The sequence below is a fragment of the Lynx rufus genome, unplaced genomic scaffold (assembly GCF_022079265.1).
Source record: "Lynx rufus isolate CCGP_SWC_20201006 ecotype Redwood Valley unplaced genomic scaffold, mLynRuf1.p SCAF_1, whole genome shotgun sequence".
NCBI classification, from domain to species: domain Eukaryota; kingdom Metazoa; phylum Chordata; class Mammalia; order Carnivora; family Felidae; genus Lynx; species Lynx rufus.
This window is the reverse complement of record NW_025814823.1, coordinates 169,481,501-169,498,192: the sequence shown is the minus strand read 5'-3', so window position 1 is coordinate 169,498,192 and position 16,692 is coordinate 169,481,501. Positions and strand designations below refer to the sequence as shown.

The following is a 16,692-nucleotide window of genomic DNA, read 5'->3' as shown; positions in this document are numbered from 1 at the left end:
TTCCCCAGTCAGCTTTTCTACAAAACCAGTATTTATTAAATTCCGAATTGTCATGTATTGCAGAAACATGTTTGCCGATTAATCAAAGTCTGGTTCTTTTGTCTGTCATTGGTATCACCTATGAGTTAATATGTTGGTTTTCAGTTTTATTAAAATTGAACTCTGTGGGATTGATCAGATCGTTTGTTGTTTTCAGCAATTGGTCAGGAGCAGTGCTGTCCAATCTGTTGCAGTGAGTATATTAAGGATGATATAGCAACAGAGCTACCCTGCCACCATTTCTTTCACAAACCTTGTGTCTCAATTTGGCTACAGAAGGTGAGGTTTTTTTTTTTACTTTTTTAAAAAATATTTTAATAGTTCCTCCCGAAAGTTAATGGTGATAGTATCTTTTAAGCCTATTTTAGTCAGCTACATGTTTATATTTCTTTTTAATTAAGTGTTAAAAATTTATTACCTTTTAATATTTAGAGTTTAATGATAACATGAAACTATTTTACTTTACTAACATTGTCTAAAAAACAATATAGGCGATAATACTTGCTTGACATATTTCATCATTTCCAAGAATGATGAAATATGTCAAGCAATTATTTTATGCTGAAGCTAATTAGATCTCCCATCATATCCCTGAAATTTGTGTTTTCCAAAGTATTGCAAGCAAAAAGCCTTTGGCATTACTCAAAGTACTGTAATAATGTAGAGATATTCTGCTAATACAGATCAATGTCTCTGAAAATGTATATGAGAAATATGGTATAATAACCTACCAGGTACCTCCTATTCCAACTTTATATACTGTCCTTAAATATTTACCCCAAAATTTTTAACTATATTTGAATTACTTAAAAAAAAAGAAAGAGTTTTACTTAAATGATCACTCTGAACTCTATTTTTGCATAAGGACATTTATAGACAGTAAGGTAGAAATTGCCAAATCATTTTCACAGCTTATTTACTTAAGGATATAGCTCCCTCTCTTCCCTACAACCACTCCCTTCCTTTTCCCCTTCCTCCACCTCCTTCCTCCCTTCCTTTTCTTTGCTTTCTCTCTTTTTTATTTTTTCAGATTCTGTGTCTCCTCTCTATACTCCTCCCCTGCTCATGCTCTGTCTGTCTTTCAAAACTGAACAAACGTTAAACAATAATAAAAAAGATAAATAAATAAAATGTTGTTAGGTCCCAGTCTGTATGGCAAGTGAACAATAAATGCTTGCTAAATTAAATTCTTGAATTGTGAACATTATATATATATATATATGTTGTACAGCCTTGAATTGTCATTGACTTGGCTATAACCCAAGGTAATAATCTCCTTGGTCTCTTTCTGTCAAGAGGCTTCTGTGTGAAGCCTCTCCTCTGGGGAGAAGATCCCTAGGATACAAATTTTTGTCCTTCATCAGCATGATTTCTTCAGCCTACTTTTATCAGGGTATCTCTTTGGGGGGAAAAAAAACAGATTTGTGAGGGGATAATCTATCACCAGATGATACATCCCTATAATCTTTGGTCCAAAAATGTACTCTTAGTATGACTGCTTTCCCTGTCCTATCTAACCTCCTAGTTAGATTTCTTTTATCATTTAAGAGGCACTTAACTCTCCGTATCTTTTTGAAAAGGAATTATATGGCTAATAAAGAAGGTCTGAGCTCCATGTGTTTTGACATGCACTAAAGTAAGGCTTAAGTGTATGTAAGGGAAGCCCTAGGAGATGATTTGGTGTCATGAATAGGTGGATTAATTAGGTCCGTGGTTTCTCTAATGTAGGCATCATGGATCAAATAATAAAATTAATTCAGTTCAGGTGAGGACATGCCCTGTGACTTCTTGCTCACTTTCTGCCATAGCACCAGTGCTGAGCAAGGAGGGTAGTAGACTCTTGTGAAGAGACTCTTGTGAGTAGACTCTAAATGAAATATGACTGACCTGAAAGATACAAACATGATTAGGAGACACTATTCACCCTCAAAGAAATTAGAATCTGATTGGGATGAAGAGGAAATTGCATCACAATTTTGCCTCTCTGGTTTGTGTGGATTTGAAGTTTTGTTTTTAAGTTATTTGGTTTATTTTTAGGATAATGATACTGTTTTTACTTGATGAAGATACTGTGTGGCAGGTAAGACCTTTCCTTTGGCTCTGAACTTGTTTTCTTTCCCCTGCAGTCCGGAACATGCCCCGTGTGCCGCCGCCATTTCCCACCTGCCGTCATCGAAGCATCTGCCTCTGCTTCCTCCGAGCCTGACCAGGATGCCCCACCTTCAAACGACAGTTCTGCGGAAGCCCCCTAAATCTCAACACTTGAATGAGATCATTCTATCAAAGTAAATCTGCAAATTCCTTCTAAATCTGATGTGCAAATAATTATATATAAATAAATTTAAAATGCTATATATAGTCTATGCCATAGTTTAGAAAGAAGAATATTAACCTTTCTAAACTAAATTTAGGTTCGCATAAAGTACTAAACATTTTCAAGCTGAATGTTGAAGCAGTGCATCCATTTTCTTTAGTTGCATATGTTGATATTAATTGTAAAGTCAAGCTTACCAATTAACCCTCTCCGGAAGAAATAATCACGTATGTGGCACACATTATTGGTTTTGTCTGAAGTACTGCCACTAAGTGATTGTAATTAAGCTCTCCTGTTTGCATCAAATGTGAAAACTGTGATCACAACAGTAGTAAAATTTGGTTTCATTGGAAATAAAGAGAATTCTAAAACATGCTTTTTCATTGGTCCCTTTGCTTTTGCTACATCAGAACCTCTTGGTTCATAATACTGAGTGGTTTTTTAGGAAGGTGTCTGCTCTTCCATCCTTGTTTAAAATTAGGACTTTTTAGAATGCCAAACAAAAGCCAAAGTTTTAGCTAGAATATGACAAAATGTTTAAATCTTAAATGTAATCCCCCTGGAATGGTTAGGTAGTAAAATAAACTTTTTTTTCCCTAAATGGCGGATGTGCTTAAAAGTAAGGTTGGTAAAGCGTGAGTGCTTTACGGTGGTTGGTGCTTGAAGTAAGGTTAGTAAAGCTTATGAACAATCTGGCGTGCTTAGTGCTTGGTATGATGAGATGAATTAGATGGCCTTATGAAATCCTTTCTACTTGGTTACAGTTATACTTGAGAACATGGCACCTTTGTTTAATAAATATTGGTTCTTAATTTATAAATTTATAAATAAATACATTTATAATAAGTGTAAGTGTAAATACATTTAAGTATATGTATTTATTTATAAATTTATAAATATTATAGTTTAAAATAACCTTGGTTCTGAAATACTTCAGAAAGTCTGAAAACAAGCATAAAGTGTTTCAACATCCATTCTGTTGTATCCTGAGGGGAAATCTGATCCTTACTAGAAGGTTAATTGTACCAGCTTGTATAAAGGATAAAATTGATGGGGTACAGAAAAGATTTGGCCACATTTTTTTCAATATACCTAAACCTTACTGTGTTATAATTTATTCCTTTAGAGAATTCCTGAAGAAGGATTATTCATACTACATTTTTAGCATTTGTTTCTTTACACTAATTTATTCTAATAAAATTATTCACCTGGAAATAAATGATAAAAATAAGTAGTTTCAGAGTAAGCCAAAATGAGTCCTGGGTGAAAAGGAAGTAGATTTTTATGATCACCTAGTGACTATGAGCAGGACTGAACATGTAACACAGTTCCTTTCTTATTTGTCTTTCTCTAAAATAGAGAAAAGAAGATCCTGACCCCAGATTTGCCCTCTGAAAGGGTCGTGTTCACATATTTCTATAAAAGTGAGGAAATGAGCTTTCCTAAGTTGTTTTTATGGGAAAGTTGACACTTGGGGTCATCCATAATTATATAACCGCAAAATAAGATTGCACAGTTTTCCATTTAGGTGATCACACCCAGTAGGCAAATAATGTACAAACAAGGACACAATATTTAACTTACAGATGTGATTTGCTATCAGCACCAGAGAATGATGGGTGTTAGAATGCCACATTTGAGCAAGTAAAATTGTAAAGCACGTCGTGAGTGTACATCCATCTGAGTAGTACGTTGATAATTTAGTTTGGACACATAAAAGGAGTATTTCTATGGCTTCCCAAATGCAAAATTACATTTTATTTGTGTAATTTTCTCTGAGTATTTATATTCCATCTCATTTCTCCATTCTTAAATGAATTTTCACTGTTGGCACATTTGAGGCTTAAATATAAGGAACATAACACTTGCATTCTAATTTTTGCATATATTGTAAATGTGTGTCTGGTATTTACAGCAAAATACTGTGTATCCTTTTATGGGTAAAACAAAACTGAACATTGCATGCATGTAATGTGGTGACTTTGTAATTTAGGGGTTCTTTGGGGCTTCTGTGACTTTGGAAGTGCTTACATTCAGGCCTTAATGTTGCATTAGCTAGCATGTTTTCCTTCTGATGTATATAGTCACTGTTGTATAAACTAATCTTTGCTTGTTTTCTACTCTGTGATCTTTCCATACCATATTTCATTGATGATCAGTTAGTGTCAAAGAGTCAAATCAGATTAAAATTAATTCTCATGTGTATATTGTGGAACTTTGTGGCTGGTGTGATTTTTAATTTTTTTCTTTTCTTTTTCTTGTTTTCTCTTTTGTTGTTTCCTTCCTTTAATATTGATCAGTTGTGACACTGTTAAACTGACATTGCTACAGATTCCTCTGTAGTAAGTAAGCCACACATTATATTTAGGCAGTATTAAGGGACGTCAGTTTTCTTCTCCTAGATAGCAGCTGTCCCAAAGAAAATATTTCTTCTTTGCCTGTTAAGATTTAGCTATTATCTGCCAGTTGTTAAGAGGTTTTGGTTCCAAACTCAACCAGCAGTGTTGAGAGCTGAACTTAAGATAACTGTTGTACTTTTTGCTTTCCATCTGTTCCTATCCTTCATTCTTGGCTCCCTCCTATCTGTAAACAGCTGCTATGAAGGAGAAAGTTGAATTAGAGTTGGCTTAAAAATTTTCTTCAAGAAAATTGGGATTCTAGGATTTTCATTGTAACAAGTTGATACAGGCTGAGGCGGAAAAGTTCAGATACCAAAATACAGTTTGATTCTCTGAAACACTGTTTGGATCCTTTTGGAAAAGTTAAGGAATACATGAAGGTAAATTAGGAATAAGTATAAATATTGATAAAAGAATTGTTTCTCTTATTTCTCTATGTTAAGTGACTTGACCTAATAAATTTTTTTAACATTTTCTTCTTCCTTGTAATATGAATGCTGATATTTAAAGGTAGATCCATGTGGTTTTCTGTTGTGTTTCTTAATTGTTTATCTCTGAGCTAACTCTTAAGATTATTTGTGATTTGGATTTATATATAAGCTGTTAAATATATATGAACTGTTAAAATGGAATGCAAGTTTTTCAAAAGCCCAAGTCTAAATGTAATGATTGGTTTATTGTTCAACAGCCCCAGTCCATCATTTTCCGTGTAAATCATAAACAATAAACAGGATGTACTCAGTGGTCCTTTCTAATATTTAATTGTGCAGTCACATCGCTTCTATAATTTAACCCCTGAAGGATTTAGCATTAATGGCAAAGAACACAGCTATTAAGAAAGTCTGGAATAGGCTCCTGGGCACATGATTTTTTAGTCCTTGAACTGTGACCTAAGAAGGCCCTAACAGAGAGCCCAGCTGTGCAGAAGTAGTTGGGGGACTTCCGGACGGGCTCTGAAGGAGCAGTGTCTGCCTTCTCCTGCCTCATAATCTTAGCAATCCTGTGGGTTCAGCAGAGCCTGATTTCCACACTGACTCAGGACTGCAGAAACCCTCAAAGTTTCAGGACAGAGGTCCACCTCTCCTCAGTGGTTTCCTCCAAATCAGGCATAGGACTGTTATCAAGTCTACCTGTTTAGGAACATTCCCCATGACTTCCCGAGGATTCACAGACCTCATCCATTTCAGAAAGGTAAATTGAGTGCTGATAGATATGTACACATTACATTATAAAACTAATCATTCTTTTTAGAAGCTTTAGAATGTTTAGAATTGTGATTCTCCCTTAATAGAATAAACGTGTGCTAGAAAAATACAATTTCAGAGCAAGAAAGGAATGCTACATCTCTTTGTTAGTGCCAAATCGTTTTATAATTGTGTCGTATGATTTTCATTCAGCCACTGCCTCCAGAGTTAGAGCCACTCAGCACTCCTACAAGGGATGGATTTCATTGTTAGAAGAGTGTCACCCAAATGTTCCTAAAACAGCACACATTTACACTAGACAGGTCCTGTCTCTTTTGTGTGGTCACCTCTTCATACTTTCCCTCAGGCTTCGCGTTTTTCTCAGTTCTTAACATGATACCCATTCCAGACCAACCTGGCATTGGCTCTTTCAATCGCTCTCTTAAAATATGTTGCTCAGCACTGAACACAGTTCTTCTGTGGTCTGATGAGAGTACGGTCCAGAGGCGTTATTGCCAGCTTCAAAGTGATTCTCATGACTGTTATGATTGGAATATGTTGATGTTACCTATTATCATCACCATCATCATTAGGCAAGCCTATCTATTGTCTCTTGCTGACTTTATAGTCATTGCTAATAAGCCAAGTCCATCCTAAAATTACTCACACAATTTCTTCTTAACCTAATTGAAGGACTGCATTCATCCTTATTAAATTTAACTCATAAAGTCCTTATGAATTCTGATCCTTAGCCTTGTGTCAGTTTCAATTTTTGATGAAGCATGCCTTTAGTTATTTAGTGGCTTTGTCAAAGTTGTTCATAAATATTAAATAGAACAAGATGAAATACAGACCCTCTTAAGAAAACCACTGGACTGTACTCCAGGCGACTTTGATCCATTAATCGGTACTTTACAGTTGTTAAAGTGCCTACCACTTAGGTGTTCATGGTTCTTCATCTTGCCTAAAAGGACACCATAAGAAATTGGCTGACAATCTGATTGCACTGTCTATGGAAGGAGCCTAATCTACTTACTAATACATTAAATCAAGAAAGGAAATGAAGTTAGCTGGAAATGCCTTATTTTTTTTTCTTTAATGTCTTTAATGTTTATTTTTGAGAGAGAGAAAGAGGGAAAGGGAGAGAGAGAGCAAGTATGGGAGGGTCAGGGAGAGAGGGAGACATAGAATCTGAAGCAGGCTTCAGGCTCTGAGCTGTCAGCACAGAGCCCAACGCAGGGCGCAAACTCAGTAACTGCGAGATCATGACCTGAGCCAAAGTCTTAACTGACTGAGCCGCCCAGGTGCCCCAAGGAAGTGCCATATTCTTAGTGAAACCACAGTACCTCCTTTTCCAGCTGCTCACAGACTGTCTGTTTATTTATCTGCCCTAGAATTTGATATGTGTCAAGCTCATTTTTATAATTTTTAGAACCTACCATTTTTTCCTCTCAAAAATTGTGATATTTGATGTAACATGACCCTGACAAGTCACTTAATTGTTCTGCTTCTGTTTTTTCTATAAAGTAATGAATCTAAATTATAGGTTCAGTACTACTGTTTGTGCATGGGAAAAGGTTTGAAAAAAATGTTCTCTGTTGATATGCAAAGTCATGGGGAAATATGGTTGCTTTCCATCACTGTTTGATTTTTGGTACTACCTTTTATTTTTTTTTTTAATTTTTTTTTTCAACATTTTTTATTTATTTTTTGGGACAGAGAGAGACAGAGCATGAACGGGAGAGGGGCAGAGAGAGAGGGAGACACAGAATCGGAAACAGGCTCCAGGCTCTGAGCCATCAGCCCAGAGCCTGACGCGGGGCTCGAACTCACGGACCGCGAGATCGTGACCTGGCTGAAGTCGGACGCTTAACCGACTGCGCCACCCAGGCGCCCCTGGTACTACCTTTTAGGATTGATGAACACTTCAGATGAAAATCTTACAAGCGTCTTAATCACCTTTCAGAAGTTGAAAGATTCTGACAGAAGAACTTTATTAAATAGAATTTAATAATAATTTTACTAAAAGGCTTCATGCCTGGATATGGCAGTTTCCTCCATCTTGTATTCTTAGTTTATAATCAATATGCAGTTTTTATAGTGAAAATTGAAGATGGGAAGGTCTTTATCTTTTCAGGAAGATTCCACCTCTTAGTCACTGTCAGTAAGAGAAATTCTGCAAGCCATTATGATTTCTTTTCATTATAACGCAGCATTTCTTCTTAACAAAATTCATTGGAAAAAATGCATTTTTACATTATAAGACTAGTTCCCACTTACGACATGCTAAGTATTAGACATTGTTCAGGCTCTCTGTTTTAGTTCATCTTCATAATGAATCTGCAGGGAAGGTTGTTTCATTCCAACTCTACAAATTACAAAATTGAATCCTGGTTCTTTTTTTTCTTTTTTTAAATTTTTTTTTTTAACGTTTATTTATTTTTGAGACAGAGAGAGACAGAGCATGAACGGGGGAGGGTCAGAGAGAGAGGGAGACACAGATTCGGAAGCAGGCTCCAGGCTCTGAGCCATCAGCCCAGAGCCCGACGCGGGGCTCGAACTCACGGACCGTGAGATCGTGACCTGAGCTGAAGTCGGACGCTTAGCCGACTGAACCACCCAGGCGCCCCGAATCCTGGTTCTTAAGAGCTCAAGGATTCTTTATAATTCATGCCATCTTCCTGGATAGGAGCAACCTATCTGATCACTGTTAATATTTAGGTAATTTGTTTGAAATGAAGTCTGAGTTTTAAAAACGAGGGAAAAAATGGAGTGGGGGAGCTGTTGAAAATTCTAGAAAGTATTTTGTTCGTTTTTCCTTGCCATATTATTTTGGTAAATTGTTACAGAGAGATATTTTTGCCTTAAGTAATGTACTGCTGACTAAAGCTCTAATGTCCTCTTTAGTAAAGTTTTTTAGTCATCATTAAGATCTGACGAGAACCTCCTAGCTGCCTGACAGTTTGGGATCCTTAAATTATCCTGCCGAGACTCTGTCCTGAGATGTATGACATGCTCTTGTCTCTTCAGCCAGTCTGACCTCACTAATGTAGACACCTGTCTGTAAGTGACTTAGCCCTACCCTGTTCAGAAGTCTCTGGATTTTTTCCTTAATTCCCTGAACAATTGTAATCACGTCAGAGTAAAGAACCTACCCACAAATGGTTTCATCAGTAGAAATAGACATTTGACAGAGCGTTTCCTTTTGATTTCAATCCTTAAATGCTATTTTAAATTCTTTCCAGGCACTTAAGCTATGCCCTAGTTCCATTTGTCTTTTACTTATGTTGTTGTTAATAGAACCCAAGTGTTAATGGCTATTATAAGGGGCTTCACTACATACCATCATCCTGACCAACCAGTCTTTGGCCTCAACAAATAATTCCTCCTTTTGACTAGCTATTCCAAGTACCCTCAAGCCTGAGGAATCTATAGTTATGTTGCTATGTTTGTAGGTTGAAGATCTCTTAGGAGGTTTTGGCCCTGTGACTCCCAGCAGATCATGGTATCTCACAACCAGGGAAGTTGGAAAGTTGATCTTCCAGAGATGGGGCTGAGCAGAATGGAGGGAAGAAGAAAACCTAAAAGTGTTTTACCTAATTTCCCGTGCTCTACTTTTATTACTTTTCCCTCCTACTCCATGTGTTCTGTGGCATTTCCACGTAAGCATCCAGTGTGTTTTTACCCTGAAATTGGTACATAAAGCAGGCGTTTCTGAAGCATTGCTTTCCTGCTGGCTGTGTAGCCTCTGGGGCAAGATAACTTACACGTTTTGGTAACCATGTGGGAACTAACATACCCTAAAAACTATCTTACTAAAGGCTTGACAGGGAGTAAGCACCACTGTCCACTTGCCCAATTTACTACATTGTAACTCAAAGCAGCTGAATGCTGTTTGGGTTATAAAGAACAGAAGGAGGTACAGAAAGATGTCGGGTAGTGAGTAAATCAGCAAACATTTGTTGAATGCGTATTATATGCCCGGAACTTTTATAGGTAATTTTATATGCATTATTTTAGTGAATCCTAACAAGAATTCTTAGAGGTAGACTATTCTAATCTCCAAAAGGCATCAGAAGGTTCAGTAGCTGCCAAGGGTCACATATCTGGTAAATAAGAGAGTCAGGATTTGACCGGTGCTCTGTTGTATTGCTTTCTGCATAGGTAAGTGAGTTAACACTCAAGCTAAATATAAATAAGGTAAATTCCAGCTGCAGTACTGGTTGTTCTTACACACTCACCCACAAGTTCAGTAGCCCCTTATAACATTGTTTCAGTGGAGATGAAAACAGTAAACATTGGGACCCACAACGACTCAGAAGTTGGTAACTACCAGTGTTACACAGAGAATAAACCCAAAGAGGCTAAGGAGAGGAGCCTAAACACATTAAATTGATTTATTCTCCTACCTGCAAAACGATCTCACCAGATGCAGAAGTGTATGTTAACTCTCAAACCCACTGCGGAGAGAATTCTGCCTCCACCATTTTTCTCTTGTCAGTCCCCGCGGCACCCACAGTTCCAGTAACCACTATCCACATCTCTAAATAAGCAAGATCAATGATGTATGTAGTCAAAGGAAACCTGCCGTATTTCTACAGAATGGTAAGGCAAGTTGGTAGAAAGCAAGTTGTGATTAAATAGGGGTAAATGTCAAGTCCCTACTGTTACACTAAATCCACTCTACATGGTCTTGTTCTGTCCTAATTAGTCTCAGTCCCAGACGGCTAAGCCTTTTGGTTAATGAAAACCCATGGCCTCATCATGTCCAGTAACATACCGCAGGAGGCCGAGAGAGCATTGCCAGAGCAGCTTGGCAGAAGTTGCTTGTCTATTCATAGACTGCTTTGCACTTAGAATCAATGAAAAGTTAATGATTACATCACCAATATACAACCTCACTTAAGGAGGCAGTGGTGCAGCCCATGACCGGACAGCGAGCAAATGTTGGAGCTAGGACTTAAATTCAGGTTTTTTTGACCACAAACTTTCTTACTGGTTGACCGAAAGCTATTCTCTTGATTTCTTGCCCAGTGTAATTCTTTGGTAAGCCAGGGCAACAGCTAAGGCTAGATCGGAAATCGGTTGCATTTGCTTACAAACCTGCTTTGTACATAGGTCCTCAGCTGCAAGCAGACAGAGTGGGAAAATAGCGGCAAATAAGCAGATCAAGCCATTTACTTGTGAGTGACTTTTTCTCTGCTTCCATTTTTGGGTCAGTTTTTTTATGTTTGTTTGTTTATTTTGAGGTGTGGGGAGGGGCAGAGAGAGGGAGAAAGAGAATCCTAAGTGGCCTCCATGCTATCAGTGGAGAGCCCAACATGGAGCTCGATCCCACAAACCAAGAAATCATGACCTGAGCCAGAATCAAGAGTCAGATGTTTAACCAACTGAACCACTCAGCCTCCCAGGTCAGTTTTAAGTTAGGAAAACTTGAGGAGGGGAGGGGAGGGAGAGAGTGTGGGGAAGCAGAGCGGAAGAGCTGGTCTCCAGAATGAGACCAAATAAAAGCAAATGGTTAGCAGTTCTCCAGCTTCTGGCAATCGAGAATTTCTCCACAGGTATTTGCCACATGTTAACCGTCTAAGGGGTTTTTATAAAGATATGGCAATATTTTTTAAAAAGCATATTTCAATAACATTTCAAAAATACGTGTGCAATTAAAAGAAGATACAACAAACCCCCATCGTCTATCTTCATGGCTTTAAAAATTTAAGAATTATTAACATTTTACCATATTGGCAAAAAAACCAAACAAATCACATATGTGTATTTAGGTATATATAGCTGTTCCTTTTCCTCAAAAACAGGCAGCGTCCTCTGGGAAATTTGACTTCAACCTGCATACACAGACTCCTTCTCAGACACCCTCCTGAAGCCCTATGGGTCTCCCACAGTCAAAGGTGATAGATAGGTTTTGCCTAGCTCATCACCTGTGATCACTTGGCTGGAGGCAGTATCGTGGAATACTGGCCCAGAGAGTGCCAGACTGGGAATGAATGTTGCCTGAGGTGCAGGAAAGGTGGGGACGGGGCCTGAGAGCTGACTCTGTCCACAGTCCACAGCTCTCCTTCACTGTGTGCCCACCACCTCTCCTTTCCCTGTGGGATGTGCCAAAGTCGTTCAGCCCAGCAGCAAGGTAAGCTTCCCTCCCTGCAGGCTCTAAGAGACTGCATTATTGTAACGCCCTGCTCCCAAATCACTGAGAAAGTTTAGTTGCACTGCATTCAGGAAGACATCCATAATTCATGTCTCAAAGCATTAGTTTGTCCTTCTTGGGTTGGATTCTCTCTGCAGAAAATTCTACCATCTAACCTCTGGCCCATAATTCACCCCTGCAAAGTCTGCAGGAGGCCTCATGGGAAAACAGAATTTCTTCAGCTCTGAGCCTGGAGGTTAAACGCATTTCATCTATTCCAGACTGGAGTCTAGGTGGCCTTTGCGTCCCTGAGAGCTTGCCCTGCAGCAGGCCCACTATTAAAATGAAAGTAGAGGGTGAAATTTGGGGCTTTTTAAGTATGGCAATACTGATTAGTAATCCCTAGGAGCCCGGTGATTGCTTCATGGTCCTGAAGTAGAAAACCTGCTGCGTTAAAAAAAAAAAAAAAAAAAAAAAAAAATCACAATGAAGGGAACATTTTGTCTTGTAAATTGAGTAACAGCATTCCCCTGTGACCTGTTAATGTCAAACATGTCTACAAAAGTGAGGATAAGCTTCTTTGCACCCAGGGAGAATAGTTTTTCTTTATAAGTAGAAGTACAAATTTAGGGGTGTTCTCTGCAGACTTTCTTGAAAGAGCCTGAAAAGAGGGAAGCTGAGGCAATATTTACACACTCCCAAACATAAGTAAAGGAAAACCCCTCAATCCTGCCCATTACTCTGGAGATGACAGGTACTAGTCTTTTCTTATTCTTCTCAGTCGCTTCTTCCGTCCCTCCACTCCTTCCTTTGTTTGCACCTTCTTTCCTTCATCAGCCAGGTTGCCTGAGTTTCAATCCCAAGTCCAGCTGTGTGCTAGCTATGAAATCTTGGGTAGCTTACTTGACCTCCATGTGTATGTTGCCCCATCTATAGAACAGGGACAGGCTGCATTTCTCTCGTAGGACTGAGTGAGTTAATACGCGTAAAGCACTTAGAATCCCGTCAGGTACTGGGGCGCCTGGGTGGCGCAGTCGGTTAAGCGTCCGTCTTCAGCCAGGTCACGATCTCGCGGTCTGGGAGTTCGAGCCCCGCGTCAGGCTCTGGGCTGATGGCTCAGAGCCTGGAGCCTGTTTCCGATTCTGTGTCTCCCCCTCTCTCTCTCTCTGCCCCTCCCCCGTTCATGCTCTGTCTCTCTCTGTCCCAAAAATAAATAAAACGTTGAAAAAAAAAAAATTAGAATCCCGTCAGGTACATAGTAAGTGTTGGGTGGGAACCCTTAGTCTACATTTCCCTTGTTTCCTTCCATGTGGAGGGAACCCTACTGCTGAGACACTCCCCTCCCACTCGCTCTCCCACTTCGCACTTGCTGGAGGGTGACTTACTCTGATTAAAATTAGGGTGACTAAAACTAAAGCCCTTTTCCTACCTTGGGAGTGAGCGGTTGCCTCTGCTTTGCCGAGGGCAGCCCTCATTGAGGGTAACACTGCAATGTCGGCACGGTGGTCAGGCGAATTCCAGAGTTCACTACAGAGGAGAGCACAGTCCTCAGACCCTCCTGCCTCTCGCCACAGACTGGGGTCCTGCGCCTCTGAGTTCCTTTCTCAAAAAGTTCCAAGTCCCCCTTCAGAGCACGGGAGTGGCCTGACTGGCAGTGACATCTGGGTGGAGGGTGAGTGTTGACCCCAGACCTATGTCTGTCTTTGGGGTGCCCCCCTCACCCTTTATCTACCCTGTAAGTGGTACCTTCAAGCAGACGCTCCAGGGGGTGCCAACATTGATGTCCATGCGGTCATTCTAGGGCTCCATAGCCAGGCTCTGGTTCTAGGAAGGCATCCTGGCCAGCAATTCTCCTGCTGACTGGCAGCATATTTCCTTTGCAAGAGTGGGCAAGATTAGGCCACTGGAATCATGCCCGTTTCAAGTGTGTCTCACGCACATCAGAAACAAAGCAAGCTCAGGTCTTGGCTTGAGCTACATGTGCCACCTGGTCTATGAGACTCAAGGTGGAGGCTGGCAGATGTCCAGCAGGTGTTCCACCCCTACTGCTAGCACCCAGAGTGCCAACCCCCAGCCGGTGGGCTCCAGGGTGGCTATGCCCTCCCCTCTGAGGACACTTGAGAGCATTACTTCACAACACCATGTCCTCTCCTGCCTCCAATTGTGGTGACATCATTCTCTCACAAGTTGTTTTTAAGCTGTGCTGGATCAGAGGTTGGCATTTCTTGTGCAAAAGGAACTGCTCATCACCCCTCCTCTCTGCTAATGGTGTGTGGGAGGCAGGGGTGCTGTCTCCATGGAAAGAGATGACATTTTAGAAATGCGGAGACTACAGCCTAAGGAGTTCAAGAACGGATGTCGTTGGAAGACATGTTGCTATGTTGATGCTATAAGATTCTGAACACTACATTTAACATATCCAGAAATTGAAGTTACTCACATTTTCCTGTATATTCCTATTGAGACTTGCATATGTGGTCATCATCAACAAAGCACAATAACAACCTCTGATATAGTCAGTCATTGGATGCAGCTATTCACAGGTGACACTTTGGGTGATAAAGTGTCAGAAGTGATGATGTAACCAGCATTAAGTAAATGGAATTAGGGCACTGCAGAGGGAAGAAGACCTGTATTGTTTCGATACAAACAGACCCTGAAAGGCCATGACATCATGAGTAATAATGCTATTGTTATCATTTCTTCAGTGTGGGAGATAAAAAATTAGCTAGGAACATTGCAAATTACAATAAAGAACATGAGTAAATGGTTCCTGGACCTGGACAGGAAGAAGTGATGCCTGAATAGTATGAAAAATCTTCATATGAACTGATAGGACCACAAACAAGTTGTAAGTACGTCTTCTTCATTCATTATTTGTTCTCAATCTTGATTGGTAAATCACAGTACTTCACTTGGACCCATGGTTTTATAATATTTTTTATTCAAATTGTTTATATAGACAAGAGCCCAACAAAAATATTTTTCAAGGTCTTGCACATTCTAGGGGTGATCCTGGAGAGAAGTATTTGTCCATAGAAACAGCCATTTCCCTCACCTCAGCCTTTATTGGTAACGAGGTGCTACTTGGGTCACTATCAGCCACTCTTCTGTCTTATTTCTCAGTTTGTTTAGAATTTGATCAGGGAAGAGGAATGCTATTTATTCAGACCCTCTCAAAGTCCCCAGTTGTAAGCATTCAATAAAGGTTGCCTATTATCATTTTTTAAACATTTGGGTTGTTTAAACTGACATATTATTTTTAGGTGTACAACATAATGACCCAGTATTTGTATATATTACGAAACGATCACCCCAATGAGCCTAGTTAACATTTGTGCCATATGTAGTGACAAATTTATTTTTCCTTGAGATGAGGACTCCAAAGATCTATCAGGAACTTCCAAATATGCGGTACAGTATTAGCTGTAGTCACCATGCTGTAAATTACATCTCTAGGACTTATTTATTTTATAACTGTAAGTTTCTACTCTTTGACCTCATGTACCCTTTTTGCCTATATCCCCCAAATCCTCCCACCCCTGGCAACCACCAGTCATTTCTCTGTATCTCTGAGCTTGGGGATTTCCTGATTTTTGGTTTTTGAGCTGTTTTAGACTTCACATATAAGTGAGATCATACAGTTTATGTCTTTCCCTGTCTAACTTACTTCACTTTGCATAATGCCCTCAACTTCCACCCATGTTGTTGCAAATAGCAAGATCTCCTTCTTCTTTATGGCTGAATAGTATTCCTGTGTGTGTGTGTGTGTGTGTGTGTGTGTGTGTGTGTGTGTGTGTGTGTTTCTCTGTATATTTTCTTTATCCATTCATCCATCGATGGACACTTACGTTGCTTCCATATCTTGGCTATTGTAAATGATGCTACAATAAACATGGGGGTGCATGTATCTTTTAGAATTAGCGCCTTCATATTCTCAAGATAAATACCCAGAAGCAGAATTGCTGGATCATATGGTAGTTCTGTTTTTAAATTTCTGAGGAAACTTCATATGGTTTTCCAGAGTGGCTGCACCAGTTTACATTCCCACCAACTGTAAGGGTTCCCTTTTCTCCAAATCCTTGCCAACACTTATTATTTCTTATATTTTGGATGACAGTATTTCTAACAGGAGGTGTGAGGTGCATCTCATGATTTTGATTTGCATTTCCCTGGTGACTAGTGATGTCAAACATCTTTTTATGTACTTTTTGGCTATTTGTATATGTTCTTAGGAAAAATGTCTATTTGGGTCCATTTCCATTTTTAAAACCAGATTATTTGTTTTTTGCTGAGTTGTATCAGTTCTTCATACATTTGCCATATTAACCCTTTATCAGAAATATTATTTGCAAATACTTCTCTCAGTAGTTTGTCTTTTCAATTTGTTGATGGTTTCCTTTGATGTGTAAAAGATTTATGTAGAATATTTATGTAGGAGATTTATGCTTCTATGAATTTATCCAGGAATTTATCCAAGAATTTAGGCTGTCAAATGTATTGGTATATAGTTGTTCTAGTAGTCTCTTATGGTCCTGTGGATTTCTGCAGTATCAGTTGTATTGTCTCCTCTTTCATTTCTGATTTTATTTATTTAAGCCCTCTCTCTTTTTTTGG

At 39.2% G+C, this 16,692-nt stretch overlaps 1 protein-coding gene across 2 annotated transcripts in view; it reads left to right on the top strand.

Moving 5' to 3' along the window:
• Positions 1 to 5,496, top strand: part of PJA2 (praja ring finger ubiquitin ligase 2) — a 68,966-nt gene extending 63,470 nt beyond the window's left edge. For both annotated transcript variants that reach the window (XM_047090139.1, XM_047090148.1), the window contains exons 9-10: positions 197 to 318; positions 2,166 to 5,496. In XM_047090139.1, the coding sequence (XP_046946095.1) occupies positions 197 to 318; positions 2,166 to 2,291 (248 nt within the window). In that variant the 3' untranslated portion in view covers positions 2,292 to 5,496. The remainder of the gene's footprint in view (positions 1 to 196; positions 319 to 2,165) is intronic.
• The last annotated feature ends 11,196 nt before the right edge of the window (positions 5,497 to 16,692 follow it).